Source organism: Falco naumanni, chromosome 9 (genome assembly GCF_017639655.2).
Source record: "Falco naumanni isolate bFalNau1 chromosome 9, bFalNau1.pat, whole genome shotgun sequence".
In the NCBI taxonomy this organism is placed as follows: Eukaryota; Metazoa; Chordata; class Aves; order Falconiformes; family Falconidae; genus Falco; species Falco naumanni.
This window is the reverse complement of record NC_054062.1, coordinates 27,063,821-27,087,180: the sequence shown is the minus strand read 5'-3', so window position 1 is coordinate 27,087,180 and position 23,360 is coordinate 27,063,821. Positions and strand designations below refer to the sequence as shown.

The 23,360-nt window shown below is 36.7% G+C and overlaps 1 protein-coding gene across 10 annotated transcripts in view; it reads right to left on the bottom strand.

Annotated features, from left to right (window-relative positions):
* EXOC6 (exocyst complex component 6) overlaps nucleotides 1-23,360 on the bottom strand; it is a 95,877-nt gene that overhangs the window by 54,773 nt on the left and 17,744 nt on the right. For all 10 annotated transcript variants that reach the window (XM_040605319.1, XM_040605321.1, XM_040605315.1 and 7 more), the window contains exons 2-13: nucleotides 20,282-20,453; nucleotides 18,943-18,990; nucleotides 18,730-18,820; nucleotides 17,780-17,825; nucleotides 9,764-9,968; nucleotides 8,406-8,561; nucleotides 7,710-7,778; nucleotides 4,284-4,367; nucleotides 4,144-4,190; nucleotides 3,643-3,763; nucleotides 1,650-1,721; nucleotides 892-989 (exon numbers count right to left, since the gene is read on the bottom strand). In XM_040605319.1, the coding sequence (XP_040461253.1) occupies nucleotides 892-989; nucleotides 1,650-1,721; nucleotides 3,643-3,763; nucleotides 4,144-4,190; nucleotides 4,284-4,367; nucleotides 7,710-7,778; nucleotides 8,406-8,561; nucleotides 9,764-9,968; nucleotides 17,780-17,825; nucleotides 18,730-18,820; nucleotides 18,943-18,990; nucleotides 20,282-20,453 (1,209 nt within the window). The remainder of the gene's footprint in view (nucleotides 1-891; nucleotides 990-1,649; nucleotides 1,722-3,642; nucleotides 3,764-4,143; nucleotides 4,191-4,283; nucleotides 4,368-7,709; nucleotides 7,779-8,405; nucleotides 8,562-9,763; nucleotides 9,969-17,779; nucleotides 17,826-18,729; nucleotides 18,821-18,942; nucleotides 18,991-20,281; nucleotides 20,454-23,360) is intronic.

Here is a 23,360-nt window from a genome sequence, read left to right as displayed (position 1 = left end):
AAAAAATAGCTGAAAGTGTTTTAATATGTATGACTCAAAGCATAATAGAGCAAAGGAACTTTAGATCAGCTAGTCTACTCCAGGATAAACCATACCGAGATACACAGTAATTATGGTAGCCTACACTAAAGCAGATGTTCAGAGCATCTCACTTAGGTACGACAGCTACATGTAGTCAATGGAGATGATTCAGAGAACTTCAACTAGGTCTATGGCCACAGTGTTAAATTTAAGTACCTTCTGGACTTTTCTACTAGTCAAATGACTACGCTAGGAGTCTAGAGAGCTTGAGAACCTTAAGTGGCCAATTTAATTTTAAGGGTTTTTCTAATACAATGTAACATATTTATGGTAATCAATTCCTGCATATTTAGACATCACACCCTATCTGCAAATAAGCTTTGGAGCACAGTCCCAGGCTGCTGTACTCCTGGGTTTGCAATTTACTCCATCAAATGATTCCAAGGCATAGGTGGAAACCAACCTGTATTAAAAAACCATGAAAACATACTGGCAATGTCAGTAGTCTGTCAGGGAGATACATGTATCAGCTAACTGTAAACACTAAGACAATCCAAATTAGGATCCTAATGCCCCTATTGCAGTAGCCTACAGTTGTTAGGTTCCTAATGAAGAAAAAAAGACGTGCCTCCTGCATGTTTCTGCAATAATGTCCCTTTGGAGACTCTCCTCTCCGTTAACTACAGAAGCAGTACTTGATGGATCTTCTCCTAAATATTAGTTACATGTGATGATTATCTTACTCCTATCCAACTCCAAATTCATACACAATACTGAGTTAATCAGTTCTTTCAATCTAACAAAACCCCTTACAGTTAGACAAAAACAACAGATGAAATACAAAAGGCACCATTATTTTTAAATACTCACCTGAACAATCCAGACCACTTTTTAAGAAGTGTTTCATTGTATTGGTCTCTTATCTCAAATAAAAGATCAAATAGTCGATTCACTGGAAAACCATAGCCCTAAGGTACAAAAATGAAAAGAGTGCATAATTCAAGAATACACTCTATTCCTATCACATCACTTCATGACTCTGAGATGAGACTTACTCCATCTTGTTACTTCTATAAAATAAATTCTAGTACTTTAAACACACCACTACAATTAGAAGATTATATAGTAAATTCTTGCCAAATACTTTATCCTATACTTTCAGTTTTCAAGCAGAAATTTGTCCCATTTCTCTGTAACATTTTAACTTGCTATTTATGCATATAAATAATCTTTTTTATCACTCTATTAAACATTGCAAGAATACTTGCCAATGATGTTCATTTAGTCTTTCAGCTAAAGTTAATGACTGCAATGCTATTCTTGCTTAAGATCAGAAGTAAAGCATTTATGAAAGACAAAAATGTACACAAATTACAAAGCTAACATTAATTTTGCACAGATATGAATAACTGGATACTAGCTGGATAGACCAGAATGTATACATTAAGTTGATAATACTGAAAAGGAGGAACCAAGGCAAGAAATAAATATATTTAAGAAATATTATCGTGTGATTTTGTTCTTGATTCGTATATACGATTCAGGAAAACTCAAAGCATTGCACTTACTCACCTAAAGGAAAAATCTGACTCTAGGAATTTCAGTTAAATTACTAATATAGTATGTACCTGCAAAGTATCAGCAAATACTACAATGAGATTCTTCAGTTCCAGAACAAGGTCGGGATCACTGCAATATGACTGCAAGTGAGAAATTCTGGGTTTGTTACAAAGATTTAAAATATGGGACATACGTTTTCAAAGAGCATTAAAGCACAGAAGGTTGTTCTCCAGCTTATCCTTTTACCTGACTGAGTGCCTTAGTAAAAAATAACTAACTCACTTGTCTTCGCTTAGTCTAGCTACGTAAAAGTATGTTGAATTTATACAAACTATCAGTAATATAAATGCTCATAAAAAGTAAACTAAAACATGAGTTTCAATAAATATCAGTATGTCGTACTGAGATTCAAAATCAGCAAATTACATTTATTTCAGTGGAACATAACCACGCATCAAAATGCTTAGCTAAATCAACACCAGAGAAATTTCCACAGGATGTTCTTATGAACACCAAGCCTGGATCTAACTAGTGCTAGCTGTGACACATCAGACAGTTTCCCAGCTGTTTGGGGAAAAGACTATAAAACACTTTCTAAAGAAGTTCAAATTACAAATGTGATGGTAAAAAGTCAAGACGTTATTTACTCTGCTAAATGACTGAAATACTATTTTCAGAGATGTGGAGTCATACAACCAAGGTCTTCACCTCAGCCTCACTGTTTGTTATACTGGATAAAGTAAAAAATATTGATATTAAAATAATTCAAAGTGGCATGAGAATATAGTATTGGTTAGAGACTATATATGCCAGTTTCACCTTTCTTTCATGTTTGCCCTTAGCATACTTTATTAAAGTAAGGGTTTGGTTTATGATACCTCGTAAGACAATATACACTTACCAAAACATTAGTCTGTACTAGGATGATGTTAGCAAGAGATTGTGACAGAATTGGTTTTGATGGGAGTTACGCATTTTGTGATCAAATAGTGATCAACTACATGACAAAACACTGTAGAGTTCTTCAGAGATTACATTACTGCTAGTCCTTAAAATACCATAGTCTTACATAGGTGTATAAAACCATACACATCGACAATTAACTTCCAAAGTATTTAGCTTAAAAAAATGCTTAATATATCTCAATTTATCCCAATCCTGTCAAATGATTTTAAAAGTACGATAACATCTCATGTACCAGTGATCAGTAAACGTCCTATGATAAAACTGTGATTGCAACCTGAACTTCTTCCCCGTTTTTCATCAGTACATATGAAATTTAAAATATTTCTTGAATTAAGGATCAATTTTAATAAAAATAAAAATAACATTGCATAAAGGAACTGCTTCTAGCAAACATTAAAAAGGGAAAGATAAAAATTCTTCTGTTTTTTCCAATAGTAAAAATTACACTAATAGTACACTCTGAAGCAATTTACCATCAGTCAGTCTGCGTAAACAACAGTATTCCATTGGAGCTAAGGTAGAAATGTAATTTTAGGAGACACGCTTTGAATGTACTGAAATACTCAGTTGATACAGAATTTTTCTAGTACCTTTATTTCAACATAAATGTAGTACTACTACAGCATTGAAGAGATAGCTCCAAGGGTTTTGCTGGTGAGAGTTTATTTTGGAAACACTGCATTTGGAATGATAATTAGGAACTATTTCCTGGTGGTGCTTTCAGTGCTGAACTATTCAATCTGATCTAATGAAGAGGTCAGTTGAGACTAATGAGGACGGATTGCAATAATAACAGCAGATTAACTCTGCATATTCTAAACTGCTGGACTAAGAGAAGGTTTGGAAGACCCAGTGAGTTGTAAATCAGTGGCAGATTATGCAAACAGCCCATGGCTGCGGATCACGGCCTGATACTGTTGGGAAAAACAAAAGCTTGGCAGGCTCCCTCCCAAATCTGAGCAATTTTTAATCACAAGGGAAAGAAAACATGAGAGGCACGTCATTTTTCACTTTGTTACTACCCCAGCTTTAAGTATACACAGCTCTGAAGTAAGAGGATTTAAACTGCAATACTGATAAAGACTTCTCACTTACTGAATGTGTTCTAAGAACAGCAATGATCTTGGAAAGGGCCATATTCCAGAGTTCATCAGTGTATGTTCTAGTTACCAATCCTTGGGTTACATGTAAAATGTGGTCTTCTACTACAAAGAAACTAAAACAAAAAAATGCTTAAATTACTGGTTTCTAATATTAGAGCAAATTTTACCCTTTCACGCACAAGCATAGTCAAACCCTTCTCCACTCGAGCAGTGCCACTTTGGTCAGTTTGGTGTTCTGCTTTTCCCAGTGTGAAGTCAAAATGTGAAAAGTTTATTTCACACCAGCTGGAGCTCAGGCTGCTGAAGGGTCCCTGTAGGGCATCATACTGGTAGGTCTGGATGCTCTTCCCCGCTTAGATCCAGCCACAACCACCCACATGATTTGTGCAGAAACTGCATCTTGCAGAAGAAAGTTTTTTGACAATGGAAGAACTGAGATTGAATAAGAATCAATATAGTAAAACTGAAATAAATCTTCATTTAAAAAACTTACCCTACAATTTGACTGAAGTATCTTCTATAGCCTTCTACTGTTTCATGCTTTCAGTGAAAAAGAAAACAAGTTTAGGAATAGAAATACCACTAAGAATTAGCTGCAACCCAAGCCAATGCAAAAACAAAAGTATTGGTTACCATGCTTGACTGTGGCTGCAAAACTAATCTTGCTTGTTTCCTTCTTTGTTTTCTGTAGTAATTTTCAAATATTTCTCCATCACCCTAAAACAAGACAAAACTAGTTAAAACAAGAACATTATCTGAGTACGAAAAAGGCACTCAAGTGCAGAATTCTCTTAAACTAAGCCACATATTTTGCATTTATGCCACACGTAGACCTCCAGCTGACACCAGCAAAGTTTCGCATGCAGGAAATATGCTAAAATTATCTTTTTTTTAAAGTCGCCTACAGAATGTACTGTAAATGAAAAAAAATTGCTCATATGCCCACATTTTGTCAAACAATACTATGCATTTTAAGCAATATTTATGTTTTTAAACTACAGCTTTCAGAGTATATTAATGTTTATAGACAAGACATATTCCTATTACTCTACAACTAAAACCCATTGTCTCCTAAAATGTTTCTCTAGGTTATTCAAGAAACTAACTGCATTGTAAAGTTAAGTTACAAAAATGCTTCTGTGAATATATGATACATCTGAACACTGCCTGCATTAGCTTTGCCTGGGAAAAAAACCACATGAGATTTATTTCATATTTGCTTATTCTCTTTGGAATTGGTAAATACAATGAGCATGGATTTGGATTTTTCTCCGATCATGGTCCTAAAAAATACAATACCCCCTGTGATTAACAATTATATTGTGAGGAATTCAAGTGACATCCTACTCATCTCATTAAGACGACTATTCAGTAGAAACCATCTGTCCATCTGAAATCAGTGCTACACTGACTCATCTACCTACTGAACGCAATGTAATTTGTATGCAAGCAGAAGAAAGCAGATCAGCATTTTTAAGGTTTGTTTTTACTTTATGAACCTATGATTAGGCCAGTGCTATTTAGAATTCCATTACTTGGGTTTCCAAAAAATCTTAAAATCAAATTATTACAGAGATCATATACTACTAAGCCAGCAATACTTACCTCCGTAAGATATAACAAAGAAAGTTTAAATCTAGTACTTTTAAGTTCATAACGAATATTTCATCATGTTTAGAAATACTGCTAACCTAACAAAATCTGAAAGTAAAAAAGATACTTGGCTTAAAAGCAAAAAAATCCACTTGAAACAAACATGAAACAGAACATTTCTGTTGCAGCAAACTTTACACAGGATGCTTTAATTCGTACTTACGCATACTGATCAGACATACTAACAATTCACCTCCAGCCCAAATATGCAGTTTTCAGATGTACAAAGCCACTATGAATATATGAATTATACCTCCAATGCCAAATCTCTACTCAGTCCTGACACAAGCTTCTCAAGTAAAAAAAAAAGTAGCTGTTCTTCTCAAATCCACACCGAAAATGGAGATGTAAAATATCTTATGATTATAGACTGTGCTATCCTATGTGTCAAGATCAGCAATTCAGGCATAACAACTATTTTAAACAGATGTTCTAAAACAATCAGTAGAACACAGCAACAGCCCTGATGATTCACTCACTGAATAAGCAAAGGAAAGGCAAGATAATATATACTGAAGCAATGCATTTCTTTCACCCAGCTTCAAAAAAATTTATGAGTTTATATCAATAGAAATAATAAATGAGTTCACTTTGGGTTTTAAATTTTCGGAATATTGTTCATGTATCAAGTATTGTTTCACACCATATTTACATTTATTTTGTACTGCTATACAGTGTTTAGTTAAAAGGTAACACTACATGCCAAACGGATCAAGGGTGTTTTCTTGAGAATTTAAATATACAGCTTCTCACATAATATATGGGCTAAAAAAAGCTCATTATGTATACTGTCCAGAAGTTTCTAAAGAAAGGTTACCAATCAATAAACACAGGCTATGTTTGATATTTATGTATCTCGCAATCACCAGGTTGCAATCACAAACTATGTAGTATTCTGAGGTATATAAAATCCTGCTTTATTCTTCAACAAGAAACAACAGAGTAGAAAATTTCTGCCCTTTGTAAAAATAGAGTATTTTCTGCAACTTTGTAGAAGAGAGACAATTCACTATGAAGGTGACATTTGCTATGAGATAAGTTTTTGATATAAAAATGTAATGAATAAACCACCTGGTATCAACTCCACTCCTTTGGTGTCATCATGAAGTTCTCTAAACTCCAAAAGAGATGGTTTACACCAGGAGGTAAACAAGAAGGACTCCAAGAAGTGGTTAATCCACAACTCTTGATAATGCTACCATGGCTTATTAAATAGGTTATGTTGTTAGGAAGGACAGAAGGCCTATTCTGAAGATATCAACAACTGGTGTTTTGATATCAGAGAGCACTCCAAATTGTTTTCTGTCTCCAGTAAATTTGGAGGCTTGTATCAAGGATTCAACATCAGGATCCTTGTCAAGGTGAAAAACAATCACATACTACTTTTAAATGTCATCTATCAATTTTACTTCCTGTTCTTTTATTATATTAACAGAAGAATAAGCAGATGTTGTCAATTCATGTATTTAAGTTTGCACATTCTTTGTTATATGTTATTTCATGCTTATTTCCTTTGTAAAAATAAATGGTCTACTCTTTTTTTTTTTAAATAGTTCTGACAGCTTGTCTTTCTGCCCCTCCTGTTCCTTCATTGAGATGAACAATTACTGACATTAGTGATCCTTTTGTTTGTATTCCTTTTTTTTTTTAAAGTTAACAGTGAAATAACACTTTAAACATTATTTCAAAATACAAGCTTCCATGTTACACAACTGCAAGGATTCTGTAAAAAGAAGATAACCCAGCCTGAACGCTTGAAGCCAGGTCCAGCTGAGATTGTAGGATTAGCAATACTTAAAAGTATTTGATCTATATGCTCCTGATACTTACTCTGTACGTAATCTGACTACAAAAGTAAATGAGATATAGGAAAGGTGAGAAAATAGGAAGTAATTTGTTACCAAGTTTTCCCAAAAAAGTTTTCACCCTTGTTAGTATCCCTTTTACAGCAGCTAAAATGGGTTATTGTGTCTCTACCACTGAATCCAATCTAATCTGCCTGAGCACAGCCTGTCCCAGTCTCCAGTTTTTGCTTGCTCCTTTGCTCTACTATTCTGATTTCCACAAGATTCAGACTGAATATTCCTGTTTTGTAATATTGATCAGATCTCCCCAAACATCTGGGTAACACGAAACACCTGGGGAAACTGTAAAAGTGCTGATACCACTATTGAGGCAGATATACATATATTCTTAAAACACTTAAGTAGTTAATGTCTTGCTGTGTGTTCTTTATTATACACATAAAATAAAACATGCCATCTCAGCTGATTCATCCAGAAATGTTACTACTAGAAGCAATAGGCTTGCTTGCTTGCTTAGAAACTATTAAGAGTATGAAAAATATGAGAATTAACATCCAACTTCAAAAGTAAAATATCTTGTGGAGGTCACCTTAATACATACCAAAACTGAGTAGATGTGCAAACACCTATAGACTGGAGAAAAGTCTACAAGATCTTGGGCAGTTAAAACCTGAAGAAGGAAAGGAAAAAGAAAAGTTTATGAAGCATAAAAAGCACATCATCTGCAAAACATGACACGTTACCAATAGAACTTGTCCACTTAATAAGGACCCAAAAATGGATGAGTTACATCACAAAAGAGTAAATTAACCACTCAACTCTCCCCTCCCTTTGTACTACAGTACTAGATTTTGTTACAAGACCAGACTCCTTTCACTGTTTTCAGAGCACCAGAATTAAATGTCTAAATACTCGTTGTTTTATTCAGTTTATAAAGACTGACTATTTGATAGCGTAAATACTACTAACACAAGCTGAAGACCTCAACACAGAAATGCTGGCTTTAGCAATAGCAGAATATTCCAGTGGGCAGGTAATGTATAATGCAAATTGCAACTCAATTCCAGAATAATTACAATCCTATACAACTGAATGTTGCCAAACATGATGCTAAAGCTAGCATTAATACAACTAATATTTTGGCAGCATTTTTTCCCTCCAAAATGCTGTCTGGACCGGTGTTCTCTCGTTCTTCCTGACTAATGTTGACCATCTACAGACAGTATACTGCAAGTTTTGTTCAATAAACCTGCAAAATTCACTTTAAATAAGATGTACTGATTTAGTATAAAGTTACCTCTTCTTCATGTTCATCATCATCTTCAAACGTTCGCTTCAATGTAATGTCATTCTTGGATTCCAAAATTCTGCTTCTACCTAAATGCATATTCCGACCATAGTTTACATTATTCTGCTTCTGAAGAGCGGTACTAAAGGTTTTCTGCTGCTGTGCCTGTTTTAAGAGTAGTACCAATAAAGAGGGGTGTAATGCAAATTTCATCATGGCTAAGTATATGCTTTGACATGGAAAACAGGTGGTGCTACTGAACACACATCAGTAAAACTCCAAGATACGTGTCCTCAGCCTAAACCAATCATTTTGTCTTTAATCGATTTGGGATGATAAATGAGTTCAATAGTGAATTTCTGCATAATTTTCCCCTAATCCCCAGAACACAATTTTAAAGGTAAAAAATTTTTTTAAGTAATCTGTAGTTTTCCTGATCATAAAATGCAAACAGAGAACCAATATGTCAATGATGTACAGTTATCACAGAGCTTCCAGCCCTTTATTTGCTGTCTTCAGTTAAGCCTTAGTGAGCAGGCAGCTGCAGAAGCCAAATGCACTATATTGTCCTTACTACTGAAAGAAATACAACAAGGCAGCACAGCATAATCTTGCAATTAAGTTTAATTTATAATAATCAACAGTGCATTTTACAAGAACCTTACATGACAAAATGGCAACCCAACCTGAGCTCTGCTGAACAAAAAGTGAAATGAAAACCTTACTTGCTCTCCGAATAAATTTCAAAAGCATTAACTGCTTTAAAGCTTGCCCAGCACCACTGCTTTGAAGTAGCAAATTATTTTGTGATGGAATAGGCAAGGGCTCCAGCTGTCCCAGTCTCCTCCTGGCTCTCACCTCAGCCCTCTGTATTAGTAGTACTTTTGAAAGAACTAGGCAGTTATCTCAACACTTTTAGTCTTTTTCACCCTCACCAGCTGGCCAGACAGGCTGCTCTTTCTTTTAGTGTAGTAGCTGCTCGGTTACAGACTTGTCTAGTTGACTACTCAAAGTATTTGACAATTTTTTTCAACTTGAGATATATAGCATTTCTCCTTCCTTTCCCAGGGAGGAAACTACTTCTTGTCCAGGATGCCAATACAGATTTGGAAAGAAAGTTTGATGCTACTGAGGTGTCACACTGCTGCTTCCTGTGTTAGCCAGGGACCACTAGAACTGACAACTTCACAACCAGGAGAAGAAACTAGCCAAGACATTAGCAAGCATTTCACAACTCTTCACCTTCACTCAGAGATCTATGTGATGACTGTAATCCTTAGACAAATCTTTTGGGCTAATCTGAGACTATCGACACTGGTATTTTCAGTAGATAACAAGACCGAACTCATCCTGTTAGGTCAGCTTACCTGCTTCATGGCAGTCTCCCCAATTCTGTCAGAATGCTTTCGAATACTCTCTAAGAAATCTTTGAGATCTGACATGGATATTTCTTTTATTTCTTCACGCAGCTTTGGAAGATTTTCTATCATTATCTGGCAGAACCGGTACTGGCTAACTCTAGGAAGATACAGATGTTCTAGCTGTTCCATTGTTTTTAAAGCAGAATAGTATCTACAAAGAGATTAAAATCAAATTATGTAACTTCTTATAATTTTTTAATAAAATACTTCATCAAATATAGGGTATCAATAATACATGCAATCAATATAAATCTAGCAAAATTACTCTGTTCTTAGAAAAATTAAGAAATAAAAAGTCATCCATATAATGCTTTATTTTGGCAAAAAATATTGAATTGTTATGGTGACTCAGTCAAGTCAAAATTTCAAATAGACTCCTATGGTATTAGCTGTTCTGAACAGAGTCCTAACACCACGGGGAGCATCCTGCAGAATAGAGGCACTAAAGTAATAACAATTATCTTCCCTTCTAGATTGAATTTATTAGGGTTTTTTATGAGTTCTTTTTTCTGAAACACAAACTGCCCATCACCCAACATTGCAGTATGTGCACCAAACAATGAAAAAAAGCTTGGAAAAGTGTGCCTGTATCTATCTGCCTTCTTTAGGTATAAGTGAACATATACACACATCTGCACCCACCCTCTTTCCACCATCCATAGCTGGGGAGGATACATATACACTTATCTCAAGCAATATTTTTTCCAGCAGTATGTCATATTTTGCTGTAAATCATGGATCTATTCACTCTTCTGACAAAATACAGTATATCCCACCAAGGAAACGACTACTTTGAATAAGCATTAAGGTCAGAGGGTTTTAAAAAACCCCAAAACAACAAAGACTGCGTCATTTTCTCTAATATGCCATGTTCTGTTAGTCTACAGACCATTTGTAGAAGAAATATGGAAGATATAGCCTGAGAGAGAGAAAAACCAAAACAGAAAGAAATACCTCCTCTCATGTCCATACACTATGCAGATATTGTACAGTATGATCACAGCTATCTTGTGAAATTTTACATAAGGGACTATGATTTTAAAGAAATACTTAAGTTAAAACCAAGCATAAAAAGTGATTTGACTGCAAAATAAATATAAAAAACCCACAGACAGATTCAAACAATTTTGACAATAGAAAGCTACCAAACACCAAGACATCAACTCTCTCTACTACTACAGTTATTTATCTGTCTTCACTCTCAGTTCTCTCACAGATTACAGTAGTTGTGGCCAAGACTTGTTAAAACCATTTACCAACTTCAGGCCTGTAAGCATACAAGTAAATTTTGATGCTTGCAGCTGATTTAGGGAAACGTTTAAAGAAGGAAATCTTAATTGAGGGAAATTGATTTCCCATGCTCCCTCTTATAATCAGTAGAGAGTTAAAAACCACGAGGAGGTGATTCAGAGCTGTCAGGCTCCTGAAGTCAATTCCCTTCTCTATTTCATTTTGAAATGCCACACAGGCTCCTAAGGCAGAATGCTTCTGAAAATTTTTACTTTACTGAAAAGTTGAAGCAAAACAGAAGTGAGTCAATTCTGAGATAGACAGCTAAACTGAGAAGGCAATAAACAGAAGCACCATGATCAACAAATCCATGATGTTGACAGCATTTTAAAGAGAGGTGCAGGAAACAGGTTGAACATGAATATGACAGAAATCAGTTGTAGATGTGACAGTAAGTTTCCTTCACACAGTATTCTTACCAGCCACTAAGCCCAGGAGGCTTTTGGAAAAATGCATTTAGTTTGGCTTATTAGAACAGAATAAGATGAACCAATGCCTTCTAGCTTGGTCTTGAATGGGAAAAGCAGAAAAACTGAAATCAGACTGAGTTAACTTGCTGTTAGTTCCAATCCTTTCTTTCCACAAATGCAGAATAATATCCTTAGCCTGTTTTTAGCTTTTTGTATTGGAATCTTAGTTTCTTTTTCTTTTTGAAAGTCCTACACAATCAGTACTGGAAAATTACCAAACCATTTTGAAAGGGAAAAGCTGGATATAAGCAAAGTCCCTTCAAATGTTCAAGAAAACCTGGAAAACTGTCCTTTCCAGTTTTTTTGTTTCTGGATATTACTTTGCAGATATAGTGAGTAAACACTTTCAAACTGAAACACAATTCAAGCTGCTGGCTCCCCTTCTGTAGACGAGCAATAAAAAATTATTAATACTACAGTTGTAACTTCTTGTTCCATTCTGAAATAAACACATTCTTTTCAGTTTTCTCAATCAAGATATTTCTAAGCTAACAATTCAGCACAGTTGGAGGATGGGAAAAATCTCTTTTATTCCAGAACACAACTGCTTTCAGGAGACTGCAAATAAAGAGGTTTCAAGTGCAAATTAGGAGCTTTTGTTTAATATATACTTGGTTTATATAAAATATACATAGGGCAATGGGAATGTTGCAGATAAGAAGGGGTCTGGGAGGTTTGTGTGTGTGGTTTTTGGTTTTTTAAATAGTAAATGACAAGGAGTGCCACATGGTGAGACTTCTGGGGAATAAAACCATAATAGCATCAAAATCGTATAAAAGGTTTTTATTTAAATTATACAGATCAGCTTATCAGAACACTGTTAGTTCATCTGGAAGGTTTTTGACTGCTGCCTCTGAGATCAAAATTAACATAATCCATTTTAAATCCACTCTACAGTCCCCCACTAATTATATATATATATGGAGCTCGGGACCTTGCCCTTTTAACATCTGTTCTGATAAAGCACCGAAGTCTTATTAATTTGAAGGTCACCTGCAGGTCAGGATTTAAACTAAAAAGTTTTGCGTATCATTTCATGGATTGATGTAGTTGTATGTTTTGCTTTAAAAACATTCCATAGATTTAACTCTATGCTGAAAATTTTGACAACAATATTATTAGTTCCAATCATATATTATCAAATATATAAGGTGAGGATGACCCATTTGACTACAAATGAGTTAAAGAAGTATCTTCAATGTTATTTTTTTCATATAAATATAGCAGTCCTCTGTCTATTCTTCTGAGCTAATCTTAAAAGAATATGTTCCCCAGCACAAAATTTACAATGTAAGCTTAGCAACTGAAGACACAAGTTTGAAACACCAGTAGAGGTCATATGATAAGACTGATCCATCTTGTCCTCAGAACCAGTAAAATCGATCTTACAGTTTTCTAACATCTCCAACTATAAAAATGGAAGCTTCTAAAACTAGCAAGAATCAGGACTGGATTTTTATCAGTGGAGTATCATTAAGAGAAATACCACAACTTATTAAGTAAGCCACATCAAGTTAAACTGGAGCAATCCAGAAGCTACACAGGACAGGAGCCAGATTAACTCAAAGGCTGTGAATTTTATTGAACATAATGTATTTTCACAAAAGCCTTTTGAGTAAAGAAATGTATCGCCATGTCCCAAAACTTCCTGCTGAAAAAACACGAGGACAGACAATAACCTTAAAATTCTTATTTTATTTTAATTAAGGAAACAAACTTAATTTATGAAGAAAAAATAGTAGTGTTCTCCAGCTTTTGTGCTTCCCTCAAATGCAAATACTGTATATTCCTGCTTACTGCATTTCCATTGAGTAAATATGAAAAACTTTTTGTATTCTACCAAACAAATTTAAGGGAAGTTCATTGCAATAATATTGTGGAAAAGTCACATTCACAGAGATCTTGAAGATGATATATTGAAATTGCAACTGAAGACCTTCCACCACAAGAAAAATTATTTACTTGGTTTGTTTTAAAAATCTAGTTGCCTTAACAAGTCTAAACTTAATTTTCAAACTTCCCCAGCATACCAATTTTATCAGTTTCCCCAAAGGACCATGAACTGAGATCAGGGCACTACCAACTCTGAAACTTCTGTAAAGTGCATCAAAAGCTTAGTATTTCTGAAAATCAGATTAAAAAGTTGCTGTGTGAAAAATCCAAGATCTGTGGATTACCTTTTTCATTCATAATGATGTGGTCAGAAATTTTTTAAAAACAGAAATTGTCAAACAAACAGGGTCATGAGAATGGTGAGAAAGCAAGCAGCTGACAGCTCAGTATCAAGTACGTATTTTGATGGGGTTTTTTGCCAGATCCATGATAGCTATGGGGATATCGATTTGCAGTTGGTAAAATCCAGTGCTTCATTTTGACATGGCTCCAAAACAATGCAGAAAACCAAAATCAGATCACAATTTCCTCTGTTCCATTATCTTTCCAGACAGACATGGGTAGAATCAAATTATATAAATTATTAAGTCTTCCTATTTGCATTCTTTATGTCTTAAGGTTTACTTGAATGTTTGGAAGGTTTATGCACAGAAAGGCTGCATGACCTTCTCAGTAAGACTTAGCAACCCAAATAACTAATCAACTCTGTCCTTCCCACAGTTCAGAAGAAAGCTTATAGTAAGGTCAGAAAACAAATCCAAGGCTTTCAGGGCACTCTGAAAGACCATACTCTTTGTTTAGTCCTTCTCACAGTAGATGCGAGAAGGTTCAACAGCAACCCTAGCAGATTGATTTATTTAATTATTTTCATTGTATAGAGGGTTTGGGTTTTTTTTTTTAATACTTATTGTGGAAGAAGACTTGCAAAACCACCAGTTCTAACAATTCCCAATTAGACCACAATCACTTGAAGCAGCTGGGAACCTTCTCCAGAGACACATATCAAAATCCAAATGCACAGACCATGGTAACAGATCAGTATAAAATGTGTGAGACCTTATCTCTGTCTTAAAATTAAAGAATGAGATTGTTCAGTCTAAATGCATAGTCCCTACTGGGTATTTTGGACAGCAGTAGAAAAACCACACCTCTCCCTTGTGCTTCCTCAGCTAAGACTTTAAACCCTCCGTAACTCTTTCCAGCCAATTGTGTCTGGTTGGAGCAGATTCCACAGTTACTTCCTCTCACAACTATAGTTCTTGTCAACTTGTGTTATCCATGGCTCAAGAGACAGATAAATAGGATACAGAGACTTTCACCTCTAGGTCATCAGTTCAAATGTAGCACATGTTTGTAAGGACCGTAAGTTGCTATCAATAGATGGCTTTTCGGACTCCTCAGTAAACCTCCATCCCATCTGCATAAACCAGTATGTATTCCAGACCCAAAATCCTGCATTATCTTAAAAGGCATCTGCCATGGAGAAAAAGAAATGGAATTCCAATCTTTATCCTAGAACAACTGTCTCCCAAAACCAGAATATCCACACTTCTGTCTTCCTTGCCTTTGAACATTAGAAATGTTAGTTTTATTCATAGTGCAAGACTAAGAAAATGGAAAAATGAAGATATATTCTAAGAGGCTGCAGAGAAAGTTAAAAAAAAAAAAAAGCAGTCTTTTTTTTAAAAAAGACCAATGAAAGCTTTGCTGCATTTACAAAGCTCAGTAAAGGCATATGCCAAAAACCACCTTTGCCTAAAATAAACTTTCATCATTGTTTTAAGACACAGATTGTGAATGCTCCTCTATGACTCTTCCAGGAAAGCTTCACAGCAAAACTCAGAAAGGTCAACTTTGAAACACCTTGTATCTGCACACATCAGCTATCAGGTCTTTGCACTGATGCTATGGATGTACTTGCTATTGCTCAATCACGTAGGTACAAAGGCCAGGATACACTCACTCTGGTTCTGTGGCCTGCTAATCCACAAGGAAATTACCATTTGAATTACCTGCAAGTAATTCACAGGATAGCCACCTCTGGGCTGTATTATAGGGAAATGTAAGTCACAAGCAAAGTAGTAACTGTAGCGTAGCTAATGAAAGAGATATCTCAGCTGGAGCAGTAGCCTGCAGCAGAGTCTAAACCTTCCGCACTCCATGTGATTTCAAGGTATGATACATCAAAGCTATGGCATGTCCCCGCTCTCTTAGATCTTCTTATGGTATGACAATGACATGTCCAAACCCCTCAATTCAGTGTATCGTCCTTTGACTTTTAAGACTTCCTGTCTGGCAACTCGTCCACAGGAAAATTATCAGATCTGAATCTCTTAAATAATAGAAACTTAGTTTTAGATTTAAAGAATGCTGATGATTTCTCAGAAAGCACATCAACCATCAGCGGACTCTACAAAACTGCTAGCAAACGTGGAATCAAAATGCTAAAAGCCATCTGTAATTTTATCTCACCTAAGTGATCTCTGCATGATGAGAATTTGTCCTAATGTCCTAATGACACTAGGAACTATAACTTCCCTTTCAATTGTAAAACTGGGATGCTGCTTGTCTTGCCTGACAGCAAGGGAATGACAGAATGCAAGCCCTGATCTCAGTGTTTCTGTATTTTCAACACACTAAAGGTAGCACACACTACAGACTACCCTGCAGAAGGAAGCAGTGCAATTCAGGCAGCACACCCTGTAGTCTGTTCTCTGATCACAGTAGCAAAGGCATAGGACTGTTTACAGCTTTCTGCTGAGCTGCTTCAAAAACACTACAATGTGCTGCCAGCTGCTCTAAGCAGATGTCAAACCAGTGTCCTGTTCAGAGGAAATAGCATATAGTAGTCAAGCTGACAAGATCTACCACACTGGTTCATGTCTAGCAAGTTTTGATTGTAATAAGGGGACAGAATAGTGCCATAGCTATTAAGTTACTCTTAAGGCTCTTACAGAGCCTTCTTCTGCATAAGACCTCCCAGACAGCATGTGTGCCCAAGTATCATGTAGCATACATAACACTGTCAAAGATGCATCAGATTTTCTGCAATGTGGATTGATTTGATGTGTACAGTAGATCTGATGCATTTTGGACATGTCTGCACACAGGCTTTAGAGCTCATTTACTCATATACAGCGTCCATTGTTGAGGATTTTCTGATGTCTGGTGGTATGGCTGGAGGTGTTGGCTACCCAGACAAAAGAAATCCAGACAAACAGTCCAGAAGTAAATCTAGATTACACAGTAGCCCTGTAGACACCTGACTATGCATAGCCAGTTCCAAACGGAAACAGTCAGGTCCAGACAGACTTGTTAGCAGGAGCTTGCTGCAGCGGTGCCAGGTGCACAAAGAGGCAATGACAATGATCACAAATCCAGCAAGGGAAGACACGGAGCAATTGGTGTGACTGAGGCTGTACGAAAAGAAGGCACGGATGAAGGTGGTAATGATGCTGTAGAAATCATGAAGAAGAAAACACCAGCAGTGGTGCTCCTGGGGCGGGCACGCACAAGGTGCAAGGGAGTAGCGGCAGCCCCAGTGGGGTAGGATTAACAGCTACAGAGGGCAGGGGCAGCCAAGCTTCCATGGAGCGAGAACTGGGGATACTGGGGTTACAGCAGCAGTGTGTGGCTCTCTGAGAAGATGGAAACTGAAGACACAACAGAAGAAGGAGTAACTGGTCACACATCAGTTAGAAACTATTCTTCTAACAATTTATTTTTAATTATGGTTTTAATTTTTTTTAACAAGTCCAGCTGTCACAAAGGGGAAAAAAACCAAACCACAAAATATTTTCTGCACTTCATTCTCATAGTTCCATTTGAGCAAAAGATTAGCATAGAGATACCAGATAGGTCTAAAGAAAGTTATCTGGAGTTAAATGTCCTTTTTTCTTGAAAAATGAATTTTATTTAAATACATGATGATAGATTAATTAAGTATTAATGTATTCTGAAAGACCTTTACTCCCTAAGGATCTTATTCTTGCTCCTTAAACTTTTTCAAGTATTAAAAAAAATACACTCTCCTTGGCATTTTATAATCATAATTTCACTGCATGTCATGTTTATTTACGTAAACATTATTTTTCATGGTAATCACTAAGCTCCTAAAACTCTGTATATTTAATATAACATTTGTTCACTTGTGGTTACAGTCTTGAAACACAGACAAGGTATTATGAAAAGAAGACTACACGTACCAAGCTACAGGACTTAGAATACTTACCTGTTTACATTTGTGTTTGCTATTCCATCCATTTACTTACAAATGTTGTATTTTACTCATAGAAATAAGTTCACTCACCTTTTTACATTCATCTGTTCTTTCAGTTTGCTGTACATTTCCAGCACTGCATAAAAACAAGCAGATTAAGCCATGGATCTTATTGCGATTTTAGTAAATGAAAGAGGAAAATATATACTGCAAAGGACAAAACAAATGATAGAAAAGGATATGCTAATTTTACCTTATTTAATTCCTACTGCAACATAAATGTAATAAACTAGCAAAAAAATGTTCCAGAATGCAGCTAAGAAAAAAAAAAGAACTGAACTCTTAACAGCTTTTAAATAAAAAAGAATTAAGATGAAACAGAACAGTAGACAGCATATATATCAAGCATATGCATTAACTTACTACATACCATAACTTTATCTGCATTACCAGTCTATGACCTGTCTCCATTAAATGGCAACAGTACCACCTACTGTACCCATAACAAGTCAACAAGACTTTACAAAGAAGTCTCAAATCTGTTTTACACCAATATCACAAATAGAATAAAACCCTTGTAGAGCTTTGTGCAATCCTCCAACATTACCTTTCTGAAACATCATTTAGAGCCTTTATATTTTATTAAACACCTGTAATGACACAGAGCTGTAAGTACATCATCAAAACAGAATCATTAGTATTTTCACTAGAATTCAAACAGTTAAAACCACGTTCTTAAGCAACAAAGTCATTAGTTTTCATATTAAAAATATTACAACATTTAAAGCTGTAGGTGGCTACACTGTTTGCATCACTTGCATCTGTCTCGTTGCCTGCTCCCAAGGTGTCATAATTGCTCTATGTCAAATATTGTGAAAGACATGGAACCTACATGTTGACAACTTTGTAAAACCCATTACTTTTTTTGTTAAGCTGGATATTACAGGACCACAACTTAAAAAATAAAATTATTTTCCATTTTGGCTATTGTGACTTACTTTTTTCATTTGCTATCATATTTAGCTATAGGTCACGCTCACCTGGAAGACACAACCGTAGTTTTTCCACAACTGTTGTAATATTCCGTTGCTGAACTCTACATCGGATGATTTCCTCTGTCTGGGCTATCACCTTAGAGATTAAATAAAAAAAAAATTAAAAAAAAGGAAAGAAACTCACAATTAGATTATGCAAAAAAAATTAATTTGCTACAAATACTCATAATGCCCATATAGGAAGCATCATTTTCTCACCTCTTTCCCAGCATCCTGAAGCCTTCGGTTGGTATCAGTAACTTGGACCTTAAAAATAATTTCACCTTTGTTAGACAAATATGCATATATTGCCCTGATGTGACTGCTCACCCTTGTAATCAGATCATGCTTCATGAGAAACTTAGAACAAAGAAATGCAAATTCAAATTAACTCTACAGCTTGAACTTGAACTTTTGATCGCAAAGGGCTTTTGTTAACTTCAATTACTTATGACAGTTCTTTCTAACAGATTCTGTGGCAAACTTCTCAAATTTACTTGGGATTTTTGAACTTTCCTTGTTTCTGTAGGTCTGTCAAACAATTCAAATCATTGACCCAATTGACCACTGGTCCCTTTTTGATAACCTCAATGAGCTCTATGGGCCATTCATTGTCTGTAAGAAATGGTGATTGCATTTTATGGTAATTAAACATTCATACTTTGCTGAATGCAAACACTGGGTGGTTGATTAACATCAAACGTGGAAATCTCCAAACCACAGCAACATTTTAATGCTGCAGGTGCAGGCAAAGCTCGACCTCAGATTTTCCCACATAGTAAGTGACTCATTAGGTCATCATAATAAGGAAGCACATTCTAGTTTATTAAAAATCTCATTAATTTCTGAACAAAGATGCTCAATGACCTCATTGACGCTGTATTTGGTCTCTTGTTATCTGAATATCCTTTATATAATGCTCTTCTAATCATAACCTCTGATGAACTATGCTCATTCTGTCTGGTGTGCATATTTTGCTCTCAAAAGTGTAAAGAGAGCTAAAAGGGACAGATCTCATAATTCAATATTCTGCATTCTGATTTGGAAGTAAAACTTAGTTCTCATTTCTAATGAAAACTACTAATTCCACCTACTCTCCTACTCATTACAAGGTTAAGAAAATTTATTTTTCATGCATAATTCTAGTATTTTTATTTTTCTAATCAAGATTTTAGAATTTTCTAAGGTCTGACATATAAACACATGATTAGAAAAAGACCTATGAAAGAAATAATGGGTTTACCATTTATTGTTCTTTACCTTATGTGAAAGCCTTTAAAAAGGGGAAAATAATTTTGGTAACATTTTCTGAAAGCATACATTTTAAAAAAAATCAGAATTAGACATAATAAAATATTCAGCTTTGTAAATGTAAATTACTGGATAAAGCAACACAGCTCCAATCACAAATCATAAATAATCCACTTTCAAAAAATTGTTGCAAACATCAGAGTGTATTGATAATCACTCAACTCTTAGTCTTCAGTAGAAGAGTCAAGATCCTTCTTTTAAATTCAAAGACAATGATACATGAAACTCTGAAAAAATAGTTCCTTACCTTTAATTTTTCTGCATCAGCCCTAACTTTAAGAAGTTCTGTAATAGCATCCACAAAGCCCTGATGGTGAAAATTGCACATCTTTTCTATCTCCCTGTCATGGTTACGTATGCAGGCATCTAGTTTTTCCATAAACCTCTGATGTGCATTTGGTTGGTCATCATACACAGACCTGTTTAAATACAAATAAGAAAATCAAAGTTTACTTTTTCCCCCAGTTAAAAACAGTAGGTAAGGATTTTTATTGAAATCTACTTCTTAAAAACAAAAGCACACAAACTTGATGTTATAGTGGCATCATTTGTGATCCACTCCACCAAAATCAGCATTAAAAGAAAGAGATGGCGCAAAACTGAGAACTGAACCCAGCCCTTATGGCATTAATCCAGGTGCTTAACCAGTTACATCATGGTTGACCTGAGTCTCACTGGTCTGTTATTTATGCCCTAATGCTCAAATATGGGTACAAAAGAATTGGTTTCTCTGACTACCCCAAATAGCATGGATCACTTTTCCATCAAATTCCACTCTTTGCTAAATATAAAGAAGTGCAAACATACAAACTTGCTTTTCTGGTATTCCTAACACCAGAGTTATCTCACTAAATCAGGGTAAGATGCTTCCAGCCAGAATGACCAGAGCACTGTGCTGGACCCCTGGCAGAAGGCAATCCCACTGCTCCCTGCTGCCGCCTGCCTGGCTGAACATCTCCCAAACCAAAACCATGACACGCACATGCCTAAAGCTGCTGCCTCTATAGGACCTAACTTTCAGGAATGGCTAAAATCAGGTCTTTTGGTTTATTTTACTAACTGTTTGAATAGTACACCTATAAACCTCAAGCAGGAAACATGACTCCTGGAGAAATCACGGGCGTAGCTTGCTGAGCTGTGTCACACACAGAAAGCTGCATGGAAAAACGCTCAAGTGTGAGGGTGAGCAAGGGAGAGAGAGGGCAATTTAAAAGCCTTAGACTTTAGCAGAGGAAGCAAGAAAAGAGGTATTACAGAGAACTGTACCAGAAACAATGGTACGAAGTCTCCCAAGAAAGGTAAGGCACAGGCAGTTCCAAATAACTTGACATAGCAACAACAGCAAAGACAGGTAATTTTTGAGGCAGCTTTTCAGATGGAATCAGTGGCAATACAAGGCCCACAGCATGCTGGCCTGTATCAGAAACAGCGTGGCCAGCAGGGCCAGGGCAGCCATTGCCCACTGTACCGGGCACTGGTGAGGCCGCCCCCCGAGCCCTGTGTTCAGTTTGGGCCCCTCGCTACAAGACAGACATTGAGGGGCTGGGGCGGGGGCCGGGGCACGAGTCGCACGAGCAGCGGCCGAGGGGGCTGGGGCTGTTCAGCCTGGGGAGGGGGCGGCTCGGGGGGGCTTATCGCTCCCTGCAGCTGCCTGACAGGGGCTGTAGGCAGGGGGGGTCGGGCCCTGCCCCCAGGGAACAAGCGACAGGACAAGAGGGAACGGCCTCACACTGCACCAGGGGAGGTTTGGATTGGACAGGAGGCAAAATTTCTTCACTGGAAGGGTGGTGAAGAACAGGCTGCCCAGGGAGGTGGTGGAATCACCATCCCTGGAAGCGTTCAACAAACACGTAGATGCGGTGCTTAGAGGCATGGTTAAGTGATGGACTTGGCAGTCCTGGGTCAACAGTTGGACTTGATGTTAAAGGTTTTTTCCAATCCAAATGATTCTATGACATAGTCACACAGACAAACACGCCTGTACTGCAGACTACAAGTGTTCAATAAGGTCAGGAGATCAAAAACCTGTTTGTTTTTTTAGCCTCTAATTTCCTTTCATAATTACAAAGTTTTCTCCAGAAATCTGTAAGGAGAAGCTGCTTTAAAAAAATAAAAATATATATACAAAAAAAATCTTAAGTTGGGTAGGAGGGGAAAGAAGCTTAACTTCCAATGCTCTCAGTGTTGCTTGCAGGAGTACAGTCTTAAGTTCAACACTTGGGCAACAGGGAGTCAAAATCTCTAAAACTCTTGAGTGGAGAGAAAGTACTTCACTCCCAGTCTTCTCAGAGAAGTATGACTTCCCATATTCTTCAAGATCCTCTTTTCTAACCAAACAGCTGTGCTCTGCCAAGATCTGGGGTCATCAGCACCCGTTCAACAAGCCTATAGCTGAGTGTCTGACAAGAACTTGACCTTCCAAGGAAGAAAAGGGTATAGAAGAGATTGAAAGGGCTCTTGTAACTAGATTCTTCATCCTTTTTGAGTTCTTTTTCCCTTTGACAATACTCAGAGAAGCAACAAATCAGAGAAATGAGAAAGATAATAAGCTGTCCTACACGCCAAAAGAAGCAAGCCAATTCCTGATTGCCTGCTTGCTATTGGTATTTTCTCAGGGAAAAATCTATTCAATAAAATATTGCTAGAATATCCTCCTTTCACTTATAGGAAAATAAGGCTAGGGTACTGAAAGGCAGGCTCTTTTCTCCAAAGTGCACCAGGTAAAAAAAAAATCTAAGATTGTTGACCCATGAAGTAGTTCACAAAAGGAAAAACACCCCTCACCCTTTCCACCATCACAGTTCGAAATAACACCTGGAAGGAGCAAATGTGTGACAGTCAGCTTCTCCTCCTAAAGGTTCCTGTCAGACTGCCTGGAAAAGACCCCTCAAGGCTGCCCAGGATGACTGAGGTTTAAACCTCAGGACTGTGGTGGAAGATCATGAGTGACCCAAACCTGCCAGTGGGATACACCTACACACAAAACCTGGTGCTGGATGGATGGAAAAGCAGCAAACTGGCCTGGGAAGAAAGAAAGGTGCAAGACACACAGTCAGCACTGAGTGAGCTCTCATTAGGCAACCTAATGTTCTGCATCTGAAGGCACAGGGGGAAGCGTGTAAACCGTACCACTGTTACCCGTAAAGAAATGGGGAAGGGATGATAAAAAGGTTCAACAACTGATGCTGCAGTGTTCCAAAATACACAGTACAAGCCAGTTACAGAAGTGCTGCTCTGTCTCTATAAGAGTCCACTACAAGGTGGACAGAGGGACACCCATCTGTTTCCAGAGTACTGTTCCTGGCAACAAATAAAAACATTAGGAG